General features: G+C 46.0%; 1 protein-coding gene across 6 annotated transcripts in view; it reads right to left on the bottom strand.

Moving 5' to 3' along the window:
* Nucleotides 1-285: 285 nt before the first annotated feature.
* The window catches only part of LOC116951837 (nuclear factor 1 A-type-like), a 111,371-nt gene continuing 91,946 nt past the window's right edge, over nt 286-19,710 (bottom strand). For 5 of the 6 annotated variants that reach the window (XM_032970612.2, XM_032970606.2, XM_032970610.2 and 2 more), the window contains one exon: nt 286-13,765. In XM_032970612.2, coding sequence (XP_032826503.2) covers nt 13,745-13,765 — 21 coding nt within the window. In that variant the 3' untranslated portion in view covers nt 286-13,744. The remainder of the gene's footprint in view (nt 13,766-19,710) is intronic. The other variant, XM_032970607.2, reaches the window with a different exon arrangement.

Raw genomic sequence — 19,710 nt, 5'->3', positions numbered from 1 at the left:
ACGTGATGTGACCCAAAAACCGAATCTGAATGCTTTACCAAATTGTCCAACTGAAGCGCCTTTATCAGTTCAAACGAGGTCCATGTTCATGGACAGCGGGGATCGACTCATCCTGGTCATGGGATCGACTCATCCTGGTCACGGAACAGCCATGGAATGGAGTTTCGCTGTGAGGATTCTCGTGATTCCGAACGAACAGGGGGAGGGGTCGCCACCCCCTTGTCACCGTTCCCAACGCTGGACATACCCACGAGCACATTCGCAAACACGAGTGCGGCCACGATGGAAATATAGTGCCTTTTATTTGCACAAATTGTAGAAACAGAGAGTTTAACTCAAACAATGTTCCCAAATACAACGCAAAAAAAATGCGACGTACAGCAGGAAAAAAAAACACGTAAGGAATACAAGGTGAAAATATAATTGAGAATAAAAACGGTAATAGAGCAAAACATTGAATACAACATTCAGAAAATGTTTAAATCAACCAGTGTGTGATTGCTCGTGTCATAAGTGGAAATTACAATTAATATTTTTTGTTTGCAGTGCCACGTAATGTTTAAATTTAGTTAAAAAAAAATTGGCTCAATATCGGCGAACTGACTTCTGCCCAAATTAAATAACCTCAAATGAATGTGCAATTACTCGGTTGTGTTTGAGTTTAAAATAGCCTTAGTGGCACCGAACAACGGTACTGACTTGCGATAGAATAAGGTGACATTTCAGGCAATGTTTTTCAATATTTCAAAGACGTGTATATACGAATAATAGCGGCAAAATAAAATATTTGAACAAATAAGCTGGGCAGGAAAAATCCATTACCTTAAACTTTTAATTCTTTTAAAAAAATGTTTTTTTTATGTTAATTATACACGTAATGGACTGCAGCATTAAACATATTAGCGCAAAAAATATAATTAAAAACATTAGCGCACACATTAATAGTACTTTCTATGTATTTTATTCGTTGTAAATTTTGAGCCTGACAACGCAGGCACACTAAAATGTGCTGAAAGCGCGCGCTGCCGCGTGTCCACGACGCGTCTGTGACGCGTCTGTGACGCGACTGTGACGCGTCTGTGACGCGTCTGTGACGCGTGGGATGAGAAACACCAAAGTGGCTTCATATTAGATATGACGGTCCACTCATAAAAACAACATTGACAAAAAATAGCATTTTAAGTGCTTAACATCGGGGGCGCGGAATCTGCATTTGCAGTGCATTAAGAGACACAAACTTGCACGCAACATTCCATACACATGACGAATACTATCAAAAGTTTAAAATAAACACGGCTCATTGTTTTGACAATTTGACATCTGCCGCTGAAATTAATTTCTATTAAAAAAAAAGGTTATTTCCAGTGATGTATCCAGTTGCTTGATTCAATTGAGCTTCAATGGACCAATGATTTAGGTTTTAATACGGCTCGTGATCATATCCTTAACAAAACACCCACTTAACAAGAATGATTGACTTTAGTTTTCTCAAATGGATACCGATGCTACATCTACAAATGTGTTTATTAGAGCAACGCACATGATACTTTTGACTGTCTTCAAAAGTTCTCAAAAGATTAATCCTTGCAGTCACGAAAGCTTTAAATCGAAAAAGTTCTCAAATGTAAAGCCAATGCATGCATTTTTGTTTTATCAAACATGGTGATACAAACATTTTTTTTTACACAGTTGTAAAAAGCTAATGTTCAGATATGAAATCCGTAAGTGTCTTAAGTGCAATGCTCTTGTTTCCTAATGTTTCTTGCATTGAGACTTAGCCGGGCAATTGAAAAAATGATGTAGCCTGACAAGACAAAGCAATGACTGATCTTGAAACTTTGTATTCTACATGGTCACCGTCAATGTCCCGAGTATTTGATCTCCGAAAGCACACATTCGGTGTGCTCAGTGCACATCATTTAATCTTCCGTAGAAAAGTGCTTTCCTGCGAGTGACTTTTGTAACTGTGAAAGAACGTCGAAGCCACTCGCTGCTGGGTCCAGGAAGTGTTGTGGGGTTCTCCAGACTCCTCATCGTTGTGTCTGTAGTTTCCTCTATGATGCAGCTTTCTCCATTACAGTTAACACACAAGATGTGTACAAAAAATGAGATATGTTGCTATGAAGCTTGTGTGATCCTGAACTAAACATTCGGTGTTGTAACTACCGTCATCCATGCTACCAAGAACTGACAATGCAGCATGTTAAATGGGTGACTGCCTCTGTAGAAACTTTGGCACCGCTGACAACACAGCGCCAAAGCAACTGGGTCCGCCAGGATCAAATGGTGCATAAAAGAGGTAAAAGTGTAGCCCTGCAATAGCTAGCTCGCCAGTTCTGGTGGAAGGGTCTCCACTTGACGGAGCTCGAATAGAACCACCCATTGAGAGGGTGTTTTGGCCTACTCTTCCATGCCGGACAGATGTCTTGGTGCATAGTTCTTATTTTTATTATCATGTGACCCAACAGGCAAGTGCTACATTTTTTTTATTCTAAAAGAAACACCATCAAACACGAAGTGCAAACATAAGTAAGATATTTTGTCTGTTGCAGTGGTGAAATACAAAATGAAATGGGTATTTGATGATCAAATTGTAATGCCATGAAAATGCACGCTTAGGTTCTTGAGGCTAAACCAACATTGGGGAATTTTATTTTTTTATCGTTTTGCATTTTAATCACCAATTATATCCCAATTTTTTCACGCTATCGACGTCATGTCACGAGCCAAAAATACATCCTGCAACCCGCATGGCCAGCACAGATACCTGGCATGTCAGAGAACATCTGTGGGAGCTGACACTGGCACTCCTGTGCTTCTGGAGTCACCTTCAGTAGTCTCCAATCATGTTGAGAATATTTTATTTAAAGTGGCCCATAGCCAGTTGTGGAAGATATTGAGAATAAAAAGAATACGAATAGCTAAAATAAAACATCAATTAAATGCCAATTTTTTTTCTGACGCCCTTATTCTAATTATAAAATGTTTACTGGACACAGCACCGGAACAACCCTCAGTGGTACCACGCAGACATTTCAAATTGCAAAAGTTTGGTGCCCTGGTTACCAGGATTATGTTTTGTTGCGTAAATATACACTCATGTGTGTTATGGCGTGGATGGAAGAGGCGGGAGGGACAAATATCCCTCCGCCGTTATTAATAAAGTAATAATTGGGGCCTGCACAATCAGGCCGTTAAAAAGGAGCCACATCGCTCGATATGCCAGCCCTTTGAAAGGAAACTAAAAGAACGCTTTACCATTTGTTAAGGTGTGCAAAGTGCAGCACATGCCATGAGAGACCCGGCATTAAAATGGGCCAATACAGTTAGCTTACAAATTACACGCGTCATGCGAATTAGGAAGATACCGAACCTCAATGGCAAACACCGATTGCCATCATCATCATCAATCGCTTTTTGTTTTCACGATGGTAAAACTTGTATGCAAAAAAAAGAAAAAAATCAGTTTGAAAACAATTGATAGTTTTCCATTTTGTTTGAATACGTCACTAAAACAACACACATTGTCCATGTTCAGAGCTGCGACCTAACACTGACCCTCAGCGTCTGGGGTGCATGCTGTATGAAGGGGAGGGTACATTTCTCAAAAGTGGCTTAAATGCAAAACGGCACGATTCTCACGTTGCTTCGCAAAGCGAGGATACACTCATCGTTTAGATCGTCACAGATCACCCCCACCCTTTGAAAGCGTTCTCTTGCGGCGCCACCACGCCTCCCAGTGCCTGGAGAGGCCCGAGAGAGACGCCTGGGTCGTAAAAAACATTTCCTAAAACCGGGCAGTGCTTGCAAGCTGTATTGTTTTTGTACACATTTAAACAAGCTTATGAAAATAACATTGTGACCTGCAAATATGGAAGGGAGGTATATGTCGCATTCGAGGAGACAATGGTGTACACTGTTTTATTCACTTCTAATTTCTCACACGAAGTGTTGACTGAACACTGCTTGCCACAACGATTAGCAACATGACTTGCCCATTGTCTGTTAACCCCATTGCGAAAATACCAACTTTAAACATTACACGTGATGAAAACATTAAGCGTATATGACCGTTGGATTAACTTGATATTCCAAATATAGATTTGTGTAAACATGGCCTTTGTGTCAATGAGGACATTTTCATTGTCCCACAACTATTTTTCAGTAGGCCCCTGCTTGTAATGTTTGGCCAATTCCCTGCCTGCAGAAGAGAACCTGAACCCAGGGGGAGGTCAACCCACAACGTGAGACGGATAGGTTAGCTACCTACTTGCTGCACTGCCCCATGAGAAGCACGTTGTAGCCCTACAGATGGGTGTCTTGCACACGTGAATGGCTCAGTCGTTACGTGGCTCCCCCTAGCCCTGTCCTCACGGTTGGAAGATTGCATCCGGCATACAAACCACATCCAGTAGGAAAAACACGCAGAGGACAGTGCCACTCACGCCTCTCCACCGCTCCAGTGTGGAACATTCAAACAAAACAAAAAACAACAACATAAATCCACCGCTATAGCGTCATCAACAGCTGCCCACCTTCCAGTGTCATTGCAAAACATTGTGGTTAAAACAAAGCATTCGAGTTGTACACACGAGTTGACAGTTGTTTAACAAACGCGTGTCAAGGGCTGTGTAAATGAAATACTCAGGCACTGCATGATTTATAAATCTTTGATCTTGTCCTTTGGTGAATACAGCTGTCGGTTGGATTTTTTTCCTTTTTTTTGTTTCGTATTTAGTTTTTTTTTCTTCTTTTATTTAAGACACTTGCAAAGATATTGTTCACAGCGCACTTGCGGATAATATAGTATTGCTTTGACCGTGCACATAACACGTGCCAGGGGGGGGTTAGGGGTCAGGCGCGAGAGTCAACACAAGCAGGACACACGCTCCACTCAACAGGACTCCGCGGCTGAGACAAATTTACAAGGCAAAACCCAGTTTAGCTTGCTCATGCGAAGCACGCACGTCACCAGCATTCAATAATCTGACAGCGCCCATTTGTGGCGTACCGAGGGATATTCTCACAAAGGCAGGTCTGGTGGCATCTGCCTCGAAGGCAGCGGTTCTCTGGTGGACCACGCAGATCTATGAGAGCCCTCAATCCAGCAGGGTCGGAGACGGCAGTACGGCAAGTGGATTCAGGAACACTTCAGCGTGCGTGTCTTCTCCAGGCACTGTCCTCCACGTTAAACAACACTCCACTAAAACGAAATCGGCCGAACATTCCAATGCATATGCATGTCTCTTCTGAAAAAAGCATATCGAGACTCGGTGAGGATTACCTGCATAAATTATGCCACAGGATTACAAGCCTCGACACGCTTTTTTTTTTTAAACAGCGTCCTGTTTTAAAAAAAAGTTGGCCAATTCGTTTTTTGAGTATGGTTTGTGCATGGGTGGAAACTGCAGTGTTCAGAGAAGTTCATACGGAGCGTGAAGAACACACAACTCTGCTATAGAGACGGTCTGTCAGACACCCACTTGCAGTACTGTTTCACACAGACATCACTGCTCTCCTTCAGTCGGACATCTCTTACAATTCCACGTTTCTCTGATCCACAGACCCTGCCTCAAAAGTTGCTGGACAATAATCATGCATCACGCAGCAATAGCACTTACCATTCAATTATATAATGTAAAAGTAAAATTGTTGTATTAATTGCATTTCGGAAATGCATAAAGTTAAATGCTTACTTCTGTCAAACCAGATTTAACATCCTGACTTGAGATACATCTTAAAACATATAAACGTGAGACGTTTTATTTGAAAATTAAAGTTGCCAAAACATACTTATGCCAAACTGTACTTTTATCTCTAAATTTGGACGAATTATTTTTTTTCTTTCATAAGTTGGTGCTATGAAAGGTTCATGAATACTAAGCAATAAACCTGGGTTTTACATTTTGAAGATACGGTAATTGTATAAACGTCCATGTTAGAGTTTATTTGGGATTAGATCGGGTAAATATATAAAAGTGTCGTTAAAACCCACCATCAAGCGACACAGCCAACTAGTAAGGGTTGTCACGTGAACTTTTTACGACACATTTACGCAATCTAACCCCCCAAAAAACCCTCGATTATGGATGATATTGGTCGCGATAGCCTACTACTTGTTAAACTGTATAAACTGTTGAAGCTTCTGCGCGTTGCGTTACGATTGTTTCACATCACAGCTTTTTGAAAACGCTGCCAAAACGCACAAATGAACGGACAGTCAAAACTACTTTGAGAAGAAGATATTAAAATAAAATAAAAAAACAATCACACTGACCTTATGTTATGAACACATATAAGCACCATGTTAAAGTACTCATCATACAATACAGTAAAGCGCACTGATGTTACTGGTAAGCATTTTGGGAAGGAAAAGCAAACTATATACGTTTGCAAAAGTTCAATATCCCGTTCTCAAAACTTCTTTGGACTGCCCGTCCCTGCGACAAGGAATTTGCGAGCGGTTTGAACGTGCGCCCTGGTTGAGCGTGAACCCAGGGGGGGGGGGGGGGGGGGTAAGCGGTATGGAGGTGCGATAGCCCCCCCACAAACCACTGGCGCTATTGGGTTGCATCACTGGGGAAGGGGGGGGGGCATCATGCGTGAGCGAGCGTGGATCGCGCGAGACTTACACCGCGAGCTTTCTTATTTTTAACAAAGCAACAGCGCTGTAAACCTCAAACCGTACATTAGCGAGGGATCCATTATACCCGTATAGTTTTTGCATATTAGATTAGCTCGCTGACCGTGGCACAAAGAGTACTGACGCAAGGCGACAATTGGACGAGCCGCGGTTAAGAATCGCCGACTTGTTTTGCTTGTTCCTGTTAAACGTCAATACAATTTGCGTTACTTCCCAGCGTTAAGTATTAAGGCGCCAAAAAACAATTTCTGTCGCAAAAAAAAACCGACCGTTTGCAATGTAAAATAAAGAAAGAGTTCTTCTTCACGAGCCGATGTGAGACCGTCACTGCATAATGATGATGTCGCGATGGTTTGCCAAAGAGATGCACACACGCACAGTCCACAATTCACAGTGGTGTCTCTCTCCTCTTTTTACTTTGCTCTTGTCAAATCGCATATAAGCATTAAGCTAAGGCCACAAAAGATAAGCTACATTTACTGACAAAGGTCTTTTCAACTGAATATATTAGACCTGAATATACAGTTTAAGGAGGCTCAATATAAAGCTGCCTTGGTGCATGTCAGATTTGAACATTAAGCATAACAACAGTAATAAAGGTGAAGCAAACATGCTAAATTTGACTTTTTTTAAATTTCAAAAAAATATTTTTTTACAAGACAAAGTTGCTCTTTTTAAAAAGCAAAATAACAAAACAAAAAAATCCACACCGCTTGGCGATGCAGAGCTTTGAAGAACTGAATGAGTTGTGAACGAATTCATGAATTTATTAACGGGCTACGGAAGAATGATGACTCATTGTTCTCAGACGTGTTTTTCAAGGTCACGCCGCGTGCTGTTTCGGCATTTGATGTCAGACGTTTCGCTCCGCGTGCTAGCAGCTTCTTCAGGGACTGAATCGGCGAACGTCGTGCCCACTGACGCGTGCGGACCAACCCAAAAACACATCGGAGAGCTATACAGCACAACCGCGAAAATCTTACTCATTATTGCTGTTGGCTTGAAGGCACATTTTACATCTGTCAGTAAAGGCTCATTGGGATTAGCAGGCGTTTTGGCCAAACGTTGTACGAGCAAAAAAAAATGCTATAATAAGTCCTTTATCTACCCAGGAAAGGCTCACCGAGTCTCAAGACTCCCCTTCACGAGGATTAAGAAATGTTTGTCCAATTTCTTTCATTGCCAGTTTTGCGAATGGGAGAGACTAACGTGCCCAGGAAATAATACACCGTAGTCGGAGTCGAGGGAACGATCATTAACATTCATGCTGATAGGGCCAATTTGCACAGACTTCAGGGGTCTATTCACGTTGAAACTGGCCACTCATTTCACTTTGGAGTTAACAAAGCATCTCTGTCTGCTGTAAAGCAGGTGTTAAAGATCCTGTGATTTCTCATATTCATGCAGTCATTGCGCGGTATATAATTATTGTTATCCTCGTCCAAATTACTGTTAAAATTAAACCTAATAGAGCTATCGCAAATGAAAAACTATTAGGTAACGAAGCCAATTAAAATTATGTTTTACGCTCACAATACATTCGTTGAATCGTGCATGTGAGGATCAATTGTTTGCGATTAATGTATGCCACTCGTTTTTATAGAACTATAGAATCTACAGGCACCACAATGGCGAGCAAAGGAAAAACCACCCCATTTGTGAATGGAATCGTGACCCCAAATCTTGACAAGTCATCAAACTGAAGTGTGGAATGGGCAGAATTGTTACATCCATAATAATCACGAGATTTCCTCCACAGATTTCCCATTGCAGGTCCCAATGGACACAATGCATCTCTCAAAGAGCTTCCAGCTGGTTAGATAAAGGACGAACGATTTGCATTGAACCGAATTTTTGTTACATCACTGCCAGGTTGCCAGGCAAAACGTGAGTAAATCACAGAAGGAGAGTTTTAAAAAAGTAAAAGGGAAGCCTGACCACAGAACACTGCCACAAACAACAACCGCCAAAGTCAATCAGGTTTTGAACTCTCGGACACACTTTGACGATGACAACTCCGTACCACAGCGCAAGGCCTCTTTGTTCAGAGCAGATGGGCAGCTCCACGGAGGTGGCACAGGGGTTGAACCGGGTTCACGTCGGGGTCAGGGTCAGTGCGTGCAATGTAACTGCACGGTGATTCCATGTGCAACCCGACGTAGACTGGAAGTGGATGCAAACTCTATAACGATCGGACTTTCGCTCTTGAGAGATGTGGAGATTGGAATAGGTCACCCACTCGTTATTGTGGGTGACGATCTTCATCCCAATGTGTTCCATAATTAATGGTTAGCATTATCAAATAGAGTTACACATGATTATGTTAAAAACATTAGGATTTCATTTGCAGTTATAATAAAGGGTGAAAGGGTATCCGTATTCTAATGCACACTGGGCAGTACTCATCTCTGTTCATATCAATGAACTCGAGGTGGAAATTCCACATTCCGATGTTGAGGACCAGTCTATCCATAATACAACCACTGTTAACAAGCGACAAATTCGTGTTCGTTCCCATCAACCCCCGTAGGGATGATGGGCTTCAGTTGACCCACTCCTGGCATGTTAACTCGCATCCTTCCAGTTGTGACTTGAGCCCTTGGGCACAGTGCCAGCCAAGAGCTTCAGCTGCTCAATCAATCCCGGGTATAGAGTAAGGTGAAAGCTATATGTCTACGTAAGAGGTTTCTTTTGGACATGGGAGCAAGGCATCGGTACTCTCACGCTCGGTCTCATTTTCGATTCACGCTTGAGCCGTACGTGTGTTACTTTTACTAAATTCTCCAAAGCGAATTCAACCGATTGATAGCGGCACCTAATACCCATGTTCCACTGGCACATCCGAGCTGAGCCACCACAGGGCCGTCACGGTATGTGTGGTTTTTCCAAACTTTGCGGTCGCCTGGCCATCACGAGGCATCTGAATCTGGCTTGGGACCAAGCGGGGCCAGGAGACGGGGCTAACATTGCGTTCATTGCGCGTGACGTCAGCGGCACGGCTCGACTTCTGCAGTGGAAAAACGTGGGGCCTCATGAGCGGCGCCGAGATGGTTCAACATGGCCAGGGGTCAGCAACCAAAGTAACAAGAGGAGCCATTCTTTTCGAATTTCAAGAGCCGCACTAGCGTCCATAAAGGAGCACGGCTTCACAGCTGCAAGTCGCCGACCCCTGAGCATGGCCGGTTGGACAATGGGGTACGAAATGGGCCAGTTTCAAGATGGGATCAGTTTACGTCGGGTTGTCAACGGTCCGTAATCTCCAGCAACCTCAAAGAACGCACTTTTGAATCTGCGAATCCCTGCGAAATCAGCACACGTGAACCCCGATTTTAAGAGCCCGGTTGACGCGTCCACACGTGTGCATACTACGGTTGTAAATGTGCGCACGCAGTCACGCGCTGCGTGATTACAGTATTAGGGGGCAGGGAAAGCCATTTGAGATCGGGATGTGGGAAGAGCTTCACGGAAAGTGATGTTTGCCTCAGTCTCAAGTACAGGTGTCTCCCACCTCAAACAAGCAACGGGGTCAGGGGTGCTTATCTCTATTTGGTGGCCTTCTGTTAATGGTGAAAATTCCACCTTCCCATGGAGAGGACCAGTATATCCACAGAATGGCCATGTGTATAGGCCTCTGCACGCCGTGCGGGTCGTGGAGGTTGTTGAACCGTACTTCACCACACTGTGGCTTGGTGAACATTGAGAGCACAGTGAGTGGAGCATGGTACATTAAAAACAGTGCATTTTGATGCACTGCTCTCTGCTGTCAACATACAACCGCAATGCAATATGGTACGAATTGTATTGACCCCAAAAGGCCAATGGGCCGAAACGAAACCTCACCGAATATTTAAATTCTCAACCTTCTCATTTTAAGGCAAGTGCTCTGACCCAGCCGGATGTTGTCTTCACTTTGGATGTCTCACATTTGCATATTGTTCATGTAAGTATGGAAGAGTAGGCCAAATACCCTCTAGCGGGACTCTGTCGATTTCCCACAAGTGGACATCCTTCCTGTGAGCAGTGGCACAATAAAGCAATTTGCAGGGTTGCATCTTTACACCGCCGATTAGCACGGCTTGGTCACGTACGGTGCGAAAGAAGTTCAACACACGTGCACACATTAACCCATACTCAGTCGTTGAAGCTTTTCAACATCCCGTTCTCAAAACTTTTCGAACATCCGCCCTCCCCGTGTGTCACACACACAAACGCACCTGTACAGAGACACCGAAATAAGTGGTACGTTCCTGCACTGCAGGTGCTCAGTGTTTTTAAGAGTGGACCGGACCATTTTCTGCAAATGTAGGGGGGGGGGGGGGGGCGCCGGGTGGTATTTTTACGTAGATAAAAGCACTTGGAAGCAGCCAACAAAACATAGCCAGAGTCCCATTCGCCCCACTGGCACCACGAATGTCTCTCTCTCTCTTACCATCACGCCAACACTGGGAGCGTGTCGCCCCGTGAACGACAAAACACTGACTTAATTAAGCTGCGAGTCACACCAGAACCTGCGACAATCCACTACTCCCATCCATAGCTGCAATGTTTCCCCATCCATAACATATGCATTAGAAATTAGTGCATTTAGGTTCAATCATATGCAGGGCAACAGAATTAAACCGTGAAAAAGTTGTAATTTTTACCCATTACACTTTTTTTTAATTTCCACAACATGTAAACATACCTGTTGCTAAATATAGTTAAAAAAAAGTTATACTGTATATATATTTTTTGTTTAAAACTTTCAGATCATACTTAATAAGTGCTATTGTTATACTGCTTGTAGTGTATTTTTGTGCACAATTATGTACTGCTCTGTGAAAATTACACGCACACTACGTACTGTATATACATACGCGTTCTATAGCATGGTGTTAAAATGGTCTGAGCGCATAGTGTTTTACATTAGAGGGAAGAATTCACGATTTTATATTTCTGTTTGAAAATCAATTCACCGATATTTAGCTCCATGTCCATGACATTTGTTTTATATCATAAATAAACCTCCGTTTTAGAGTCCAGGGGCTTTTGGACTGTTGAACACTTTTGGCGCTAAAAAAATTACTTTTTTCGCGCTACTTACAAATATATAGTTTCATTTTTAACCTGCTACTTTTTTGCCACCTATGAACAGGCCACATTTCAATGTATACCATTCGTTTGTTGTTATGTTATTACGAGTTATTTTTATGAACCTTTTTTTATGAATGATAATAATAACCATAATAAGACACTAAACCTCATTGCACTTGTCTCCAAAAATAATTTCTATGATACTGTTGCCATCATAATTACGAGAAGATCGCGAAAGTGCTGTTGCGTCGGAGGCAACAATTTCGTGTATAATTTTTAGCGGAGCCAAGATCAGAAACACGGATCACATTATCAACGAGCGAGACAGCCAATCAGCAGCAGCAGCAGCAGCGGCGAAGAGCCAGCCAATCGGCACGTGAGAGCCCCCAAACAAGAGGGCAGAAAAAACTGGAACCGAGCTAGCTGGAACCAACCAACCATAAACGAAAAACAATGGACCAATCGCGTAATAAAAGCACGCGGCGGTCGACCAATCAAGTACGAGTAAATGTGTCCATCCAATCAGCAACTGGTCATTACATAGACCGTTTATAGATCCTTTGAATATTAGAAGTATATTCTGGCAACAGACTCGACTTGCGGCTGCATATTTTGCAATCGGGCTGATGCACAAATCGCAAACGAAGATTGAAAATTTTGAAATATTTGAATTCCAGAGTGCTCGAGTCTCAAAGGCTAATTTTGTGGAGCTGTCCCGTTATTCGGACATTGAAGCAAAGTATTTTTGTTTGTGTGTAAGAAGAGGCCAGAGTGCCGAGAGAGAAAAGCCTCGCAAATGAGACGAACACTTACACTCTGCAGAGACAGCCTGATGCGAACACGCCTGCGTACTGCCTACGACAGGATATTGCCCAGAAATGGGGTGTATCTCGTGTATATAACCACGACTCTCGCTATAATCGGAGAATCAAGACTCCCATGCTTGCGCGATCCATCAACCTGACCCAATTCACTGAATTGCATGCGTGAAGAGTCTGTATATTCTCAGAGTAATTCTGACATAGTACAGTATTACATTTTTGTAACGCTCTGCATCTAGTTAGAGTAAATAATTTTGTCGGCTAACGTGATTTTTTGCGAAAATTTTGTTAAAACTCTACCTTTAACATCTGCTACCTGTACGCTACGTTGACAACTCATGCTAATAAAAGGCTCTCATGCTCGTTCGTACAAGTGTGTGAGTGCTGCGAGATATTAAAAAGACTCAAGAGAATAATGATATAATAATTGGACAATTCTGACAATTGTTGAGCTTTTACCATTTTCTAGGTGCATGCAAGTGTGGACACTTGTTAAGTGCAATGGAAAGCACAAGGTGTTTCGTGCATCTGTATATGTGTGTGCGCGTGTGCGTGAACGTGTGTGCGGGCGTGCGAATGCGAACAAAAAAAATAACACAATTTGATCTAATTTCTGGTCATTGAAAATAAAATCGATTTAAAAAAAATATTTCCCACCTTAAATCCTAAGGTAATTCTACAAACTCGCACTTATAGTAAAAAAAAAATTCAACAAACCAGACCTCTCTGTCACTACCACCACCTTTGTCTCTCCTTCATCCTCTCGTCGAATCGGCCAGCTCTGCAGAACGATGCCCCCCCCCACCCCGGCTGCCCGTGGAGACCTTGAGAGACCGTTCTTTCACTCACTTGGTGGGGGGGGGGGGCGAGGGAGGAGGTGGTCAGCAAATTCTCTCGCCAACCACTGGCTGCCACTCACAACCCATTGTGGGCACACTCTCTCAGGACAATCTTGACGATCTGTACGACACTCAAACCTCCGTTACAGAGCTTGGTCGATCTCAGTTCTTATTTGATGGTCAGTTCTCCATTCCAACGCTCCGACTGGAAGAACGTTACATTTAAAATAACAAGAATAGATTTTTCAAATGACAAAAAAAAAACTACGCCCAGCTTACATTGACCGCTTTTGCGAGTCAAACGCAAAGTCTGGGGTGAGTGGCGACTTGCAGTTGCGTGACTTCGTAACAGGAAAATGATGAAGGCTTCAACCTAAATACCAGGACTGCTGCAGCGGGAGAGGGAGGAAGAGATAAACATTGACAAAACATTACTCCAAACATTTACACGTGTCGCAATTTATTATTAGCCATTCAAGCCTTTAGCCAAGAAAGCCTGAGATAGAGTGAAGGCAAGTGCACCGCATATTTTTCATTGCTGGTTATGAGCTAGAGATGTTCTCCTATAGTGGAGAGCCGTTTCCATGGGACAACCATACAACAACACTGGACTTACAATCCCAAGATTCCATTTGCCGGCACAGTCATTGAAACAATGAATCACGTCCCTTAAATCCCCTCCGTGCCTCTGTCCGCCCAGAGGTATAAAGGGCATGCATTTGTCTGTCCACGCAGCAATATAATTGGTTATCTATTTATATTCAGTGGTATATCCGCACCTCCGATTAGTACGATTGGTTACGTATGGTGCGCGAAAGAAGTATAAAACAGAAGTTCAACGTGCATACACAGTCTATAAGGCCGGTCGCGTGTGGTGGGACAAAGTGTGGGTACTCCCACTTTCTTCCAAGACGTCTGACCATGGAGTACTAGACCAAATATCCTCGAGAGGGGCTCGAGAGCTTGTTCCAGTGGAAGCCTTTCCGCCGGAAGTGGCATGCGCCTTTACCCGCTTGGGACGTTTGGCCACCTCCGTTCAGAAATGTCGTGATGCTTGCGCGAGTAAAGTGTATTGCACGGAGAAGCCCCACAAATGTGGGAGGACAATATTCACGCTCTGCTCCGTGAGGCTACCTCGGGAAAATAATGACAAATGTATTTCAATATTTAGCCAACAAGGCCGGAAAAAAACGATTGTGACACATTCTGGGGTTTCGAATTCACTTTTTATTTAAAATAGTATAGGTTCATATTCTTGGTTCTTTCGGTAAAGTCATGAAGAAGGGAAACAATAAAATAATAAAAATATAAAACAATAAAATTCTCACGACGTTTCGACTGCAACACAAGCAATCATCATCAGGTGTGAAAACCACAGCAAGAAAATTTGAAAAAAGTGGCGTTTTTTTAATGTTAGCACCACGGAGAGCGATTTGGCAGTTATTCAGATGGACGAGTCCATCTATGTTCAGAAAAGAGGAGGGGGGAGACGAAAATAATGGATGCGGTCTGAAAGCCACCGTAAGCGTGAACAATCAATTAAGACCCGAAATGGTTTATCAAATCCTTCCAATGATTGCTAAGCCAGAATCCATCTTCTCGGTTGAAATTGTCTCTGTGTTTGTATATGTATATGTGGATATTTTATTGTTTCCCTTCTACGTGACTTTACGGAAAGAACCAAGAATATGAATCCGTACAGTCACGAAAGCTTTAAATCAAAATAGTATAGGTTATTAAAAAAAACTCATCCTACTTACTCACATAGTATACAAATGTATATACATTGAGTGTAAACATCCATTTTATTTAAAGCGGAATTATTTTGCCAACTATTTAATGCAACACCAGTGCCCTAAAATAATATGGATGGACATAATTGATATGCTGTGAAGGATCATTGCCCGAAACGTCACCTATGATATATAAATATTTAACTTTAAGGGCAGAGTATTTTTATTGACGAATGTGTTGGGTTTTGCTGTTGCAATTTGTGTACCGCTGCCAATCCAGCAGCAGCATCACCAGATACTGCGTTACCCAATTTTTATTATTCGCAACTCTAAGCCAATTATGGTGCCATGTGGCATGAAATAGACAAAAAAAACGTGTTCCACTCAATTTAACTTGTTTCAGGCGTGACACCACAAATATAAATGCGACACGACAGCCACCAGAGGGCATCGCGGTTCTTATAATTCCTCAAGCAAACATCAGAGATGCAAATAAAGTGGGTCAATTATTGCTTTTTGCCTAGTGGCCAACTCAAGGGAAACCGCCCCCCCCTATGCCATCCACATCCACAACCACACTCGCAGCCTTCTAAAAAAAAAGACGAGGATCAAGTTTAGGGTTTATTTTGGCCACAGGTAAATCCCACCGGGCAATAAATGCTAATTTTCGTTGGTGGAGGCCCTGGTAACCTGGTTACACCTCATAAAAGCGGACTGCAGCAAACAAACAACCATGATAAATTCAAAAACGTAACTGTAAGTGGTGAAGTTTCCCATGACATGGCCGTGCATCAACATGACACGACTAGCAGAAAAATAACAAGGCTAAGAGAAGAACTGATTTCTCTAGATTGAAAAGTGATTTCTTCTCGATTGAAAACTCACTTCTTAAAGAAGTGAGTTTTTGTGTTCAGTTTGTTGTCTTCCCACCACACCTCCGATTAGCACGGTTGGCTACGTACGGTGCTAAAGAAGTTCAACATACATACAACGCATCATATAATTTTTGTCTTTCACTTAGAGGGTTTTTTCGTGTTAGATCGCGTAAATATAAATGTGTCGTTAAACCCGCCACCACCCGACACAGCCAATTAGTAAGGTTTGTCAAGTAAACAAAACGTGCCAATTCGTTACTAGTTCAGCAAACGTTTAAACAATTCGCGTGGTGAATACAACCAGCTTCATCAGGCGATTGGCCAGTTCATCTTACCAACTGGCTCTGCCGGGTGGTGGCAGGTTTGACGATACATTTATTTTTACGCAATCTAACCCCCCGAAAAAGGCCTTTACTATGATTAACATTGGTCGCGAAAGCCGACTACTTGTGCGTTAAACTGATTCGTTTTCGCTTCAATTAAAATCAAGTCTCCCAAAATATCGCTCGGTCAGCGACTACTCTTGCCTGCGGTCTTGTGTGGCTCCACCCTCTGCAGCATTACCCCACCCTCACTCCCCCCACCCTCACTCTCCCCCCACCCTCACTCTCCCCCCACCCTCACTCTCCCCCCACCCTCACTCTCCCCCCACCCTCACTCTCCCCCCCACCCTCACTCTCCCCCCCACCCTCACTCTCCCCCCACCCTCACTCTCCCCCCACCCCCACTCCCCCCACCCTCACTCTCCCCCCACCCCCACTCCCCCCACCCTCACTCTCCCCCCACCCCCACTCCCCCCACCCTCACTCTCCCCCCACCCTCACTCTCCCCACCCTCCCTCTCCCCCCACCCTCACTCTCCCCCCACCCTCACTCTCCCCCCACCCCCACTCCCCCCATCCTCACTCTCCCCCCACCCCCACCCTCCCCCCACCCTCACTCCCTTACCCTCACTCTCCCCCCACCCTCACTCTCCCCCCACCCTCACTCTCCCCCCACCTTCACTCTCCCCCCACCCTCGCTCTCCCCGCACCCTCGCTCTCCCCCCACCCTCGCTCCCCCCCCACCGTCACTCTCCCCCCACCCTCACTCCCCCACCCCCACCCTCCCCCCACCCTCACTCTCCCCCCACCCTCCCCCTACCCTCACTCTCCCCCCACCCTCCCCCACCACCCTCACTCTCCCCCACTACCCTCACTCCCTCACCCTCACTCTCCCCCCACCCCCACCACCCTCACTCTCCCCCACTACCCTCACTCCCTCACCCTCACTCCCCCACCACCCTCACTCTCCCCACCCTCCCTCTCCCCCCACCCTCCCTCTCCCCCCACCCTCACTCTCCCCCCACCCCCACTCCCCCCATCCTCACTCTCCCCCCACCCCCACCCTCCCCCCACCCTCACTCTCCCCCCACCCTCCCCCTACCCTCACTCTCCCCCCACCCCCACCCTCCCCCCATCCTCACTCTCCCCCCACCCTCACTCTCCCCCCACCCCCACCCTCCCCCCACCCTCACTCTCCCCCCACCCTCACTCTCCCCCCACCCTCCCCCTACCCTCACTCTCCCCCCACCCTCCCCCCATCCTCACTCCCCCCACCCTCACTCTCCCCCCACCCTCACTCTCCCCCCACCCTCACTCTCCCCCCACCCTCACTCTCCCCCCACCCTCACTCTCCCCCCACCCTCACTCTCCCCCCACCCTCACTCTCCCCCCACCCCCACCCTCCCCCCACCCTCACTCTCCCCCCACCCTCCCCCTACCCTCACTCTCCCCCCACCCTCCCCCACCACCCTCACTCTCCCCCACTCCCCTCACTCTCCCCCCACCCCCACCACCCCCACTCTCCCCCACCACCCTCACTCCCTTACCCTCACTCTCCCACCACCCTCACTCTCCCCCCACCCTCCCCCTACCCTCACTCTCCCCCCACCCCCACCCTCCCCCACCACCCTCACTCTCCCCCACTCCCCTCACTCTCCCCCCACCCCCACCACCCCCACCCTCCCCCCACCCTCACTCTCCCCCCACCCTCCCCTTACCCTCACTCTCCCACTACCCTCACTCCCCCACCACCCTCACTCCCACCACCCCCACCACCCTCACTCTCCCCCACCACCCTCACTCTCCCCCATTCCCTCACCCTCACTCCCCCACCACCCTCACTCTCCCCCCACCCCCACCACCCCCACTCTCCCCCACCACCCTCACTCTCCCCCCACCCCCACCACCCTCACTCTCCCCCCACCCCCACCACCCCCACTCTCCCCCACCACCCCCACTCTCCCCCACCACCCCCACTCTCCCCCACCACCCCCACTCTCCCCCACCACCCCCACTCTCCCCCACCACCCTCACTCCCCCACTACCCTCACTCTCCCCCACCACCCCCACCCCCCTCACTCTCCCCCACCACCCTCACTCTCCCCCCACCCCCACCACCCTCACTCTCCCCCCACCCCCACCACTCTCCCCCTCCCCCACCACCAACCGTCGCTCTCTCCGTCCACGGAGGGGCGATTGCTCCGGTCTGGGCTGTGCCAGGCCCCACCCACCCACCCCCACGCAAGTTCAAGTTCAAGGGGTGATGACATCACGTCTGGTTGCCCATGGCAACGAGACGGCAGGGACGTGACTGCCGCTGCCGCTGCTGCCACTGCAGCCGCGAGCCCCCCCACTCAACCAGTAGAAAGTCAACGTTAAGTTTGCGAAAGTTTGTACTTCATGAGGGGAAGATTGGATGATGTTAAAAAATCTATACAACTGAATTGGTTTTTAAAAATTGCGTTTAAAGATAAATGGTGTTTAGAGTTTTGTTCTCCTTTCCCGCAACTCCGATAGGCTACGTACGGTGCGAAAGAAGTTCACCATACATAAGTTATTGCGCCTGTTTAAATACATACACGAGCAACAAAATAGGCTGTAGATATAAGTTTAGTCTGTGAAATGTTGTTTTGCGGTTATTACATTCTTTCGTTTCGAATACATTCTACCTCAACGAGTGTACTGTAACTTACTTGGAAGGGGGTAGGAAAAAATAACGCATACATTATCAACGACATGGGTACGGCACAATGAAAGAGAAGACACGCATTACAGCAAATTAGAATGTTGCAGACGAAAAAAAGGGGGGGGGGGTAGCTAAACAGTCGCATCAAACTAACTAAATAATGAATGTATAGAGGGCTCAGGCAGAGAGGAGAAAGCCCTCAGTGACAGCGGGTGATGCATGGCCGAGAGGCGCGCACACTCCCACCCTTGTGCTGTGTTATTGATGGTGGTGGGCGCATACCAACTCGAGCCAACGGCGTGGGGGGTGTTGGGTAGGGGGGGAGTGAATCTTCCCCTCATTGGTTGCCCCCCCCCCCCAATGGTTGCCCCCACCCCCCCCCCGTGTGCGTGGATCATCCGAATCGCAGCCACCACGAAACCCGCCCATCAATGTTTTTTTGTTTAAAACTTGACACCACGTTTCCACGTAAACCTAAAAAAACCCTGAGCTACTTAAGACGAGGATTTAACCCCGGCCGTAAATGTTTCGTACATTACGGAGAACGTTGCTAATACTGTACAATTATAGTACCACCGCTCGAGTAATTCCCCCCCCCCCCCAAGTCGACAATGGTACGGTCTGAAAGTTGTTTGATTTTTTTTCTTCCAAGGGGCAGTCCACAAGCCGCGCCTGTTGGGATCCACTGCAGACAGCAGCCGTGGATAGCAACACAACG

This window comes from Petromyzon marinus, chromosome 44 (genome assembly GCF_048934315.1).
Source record: "Petromyzon marinus isolate PM22_M1 ecotype Great Lakes invasive population chromosome 44, UKy_Petmar_22M1.pri1.0, whole genome shotgun sequence".
Lineage (NCBI taxonomy): Eukaryota > Metazoa > Chordata > Hyperoartia > Petromyzontiformes > Petromyzontidae > Petromyzon > Petromyzon marinus.
The sequence above is the reverse complement of the archived record's forward strand: the minus strand, read 5'-3'. Positions and strand labels throughout refer to the sequence as shown.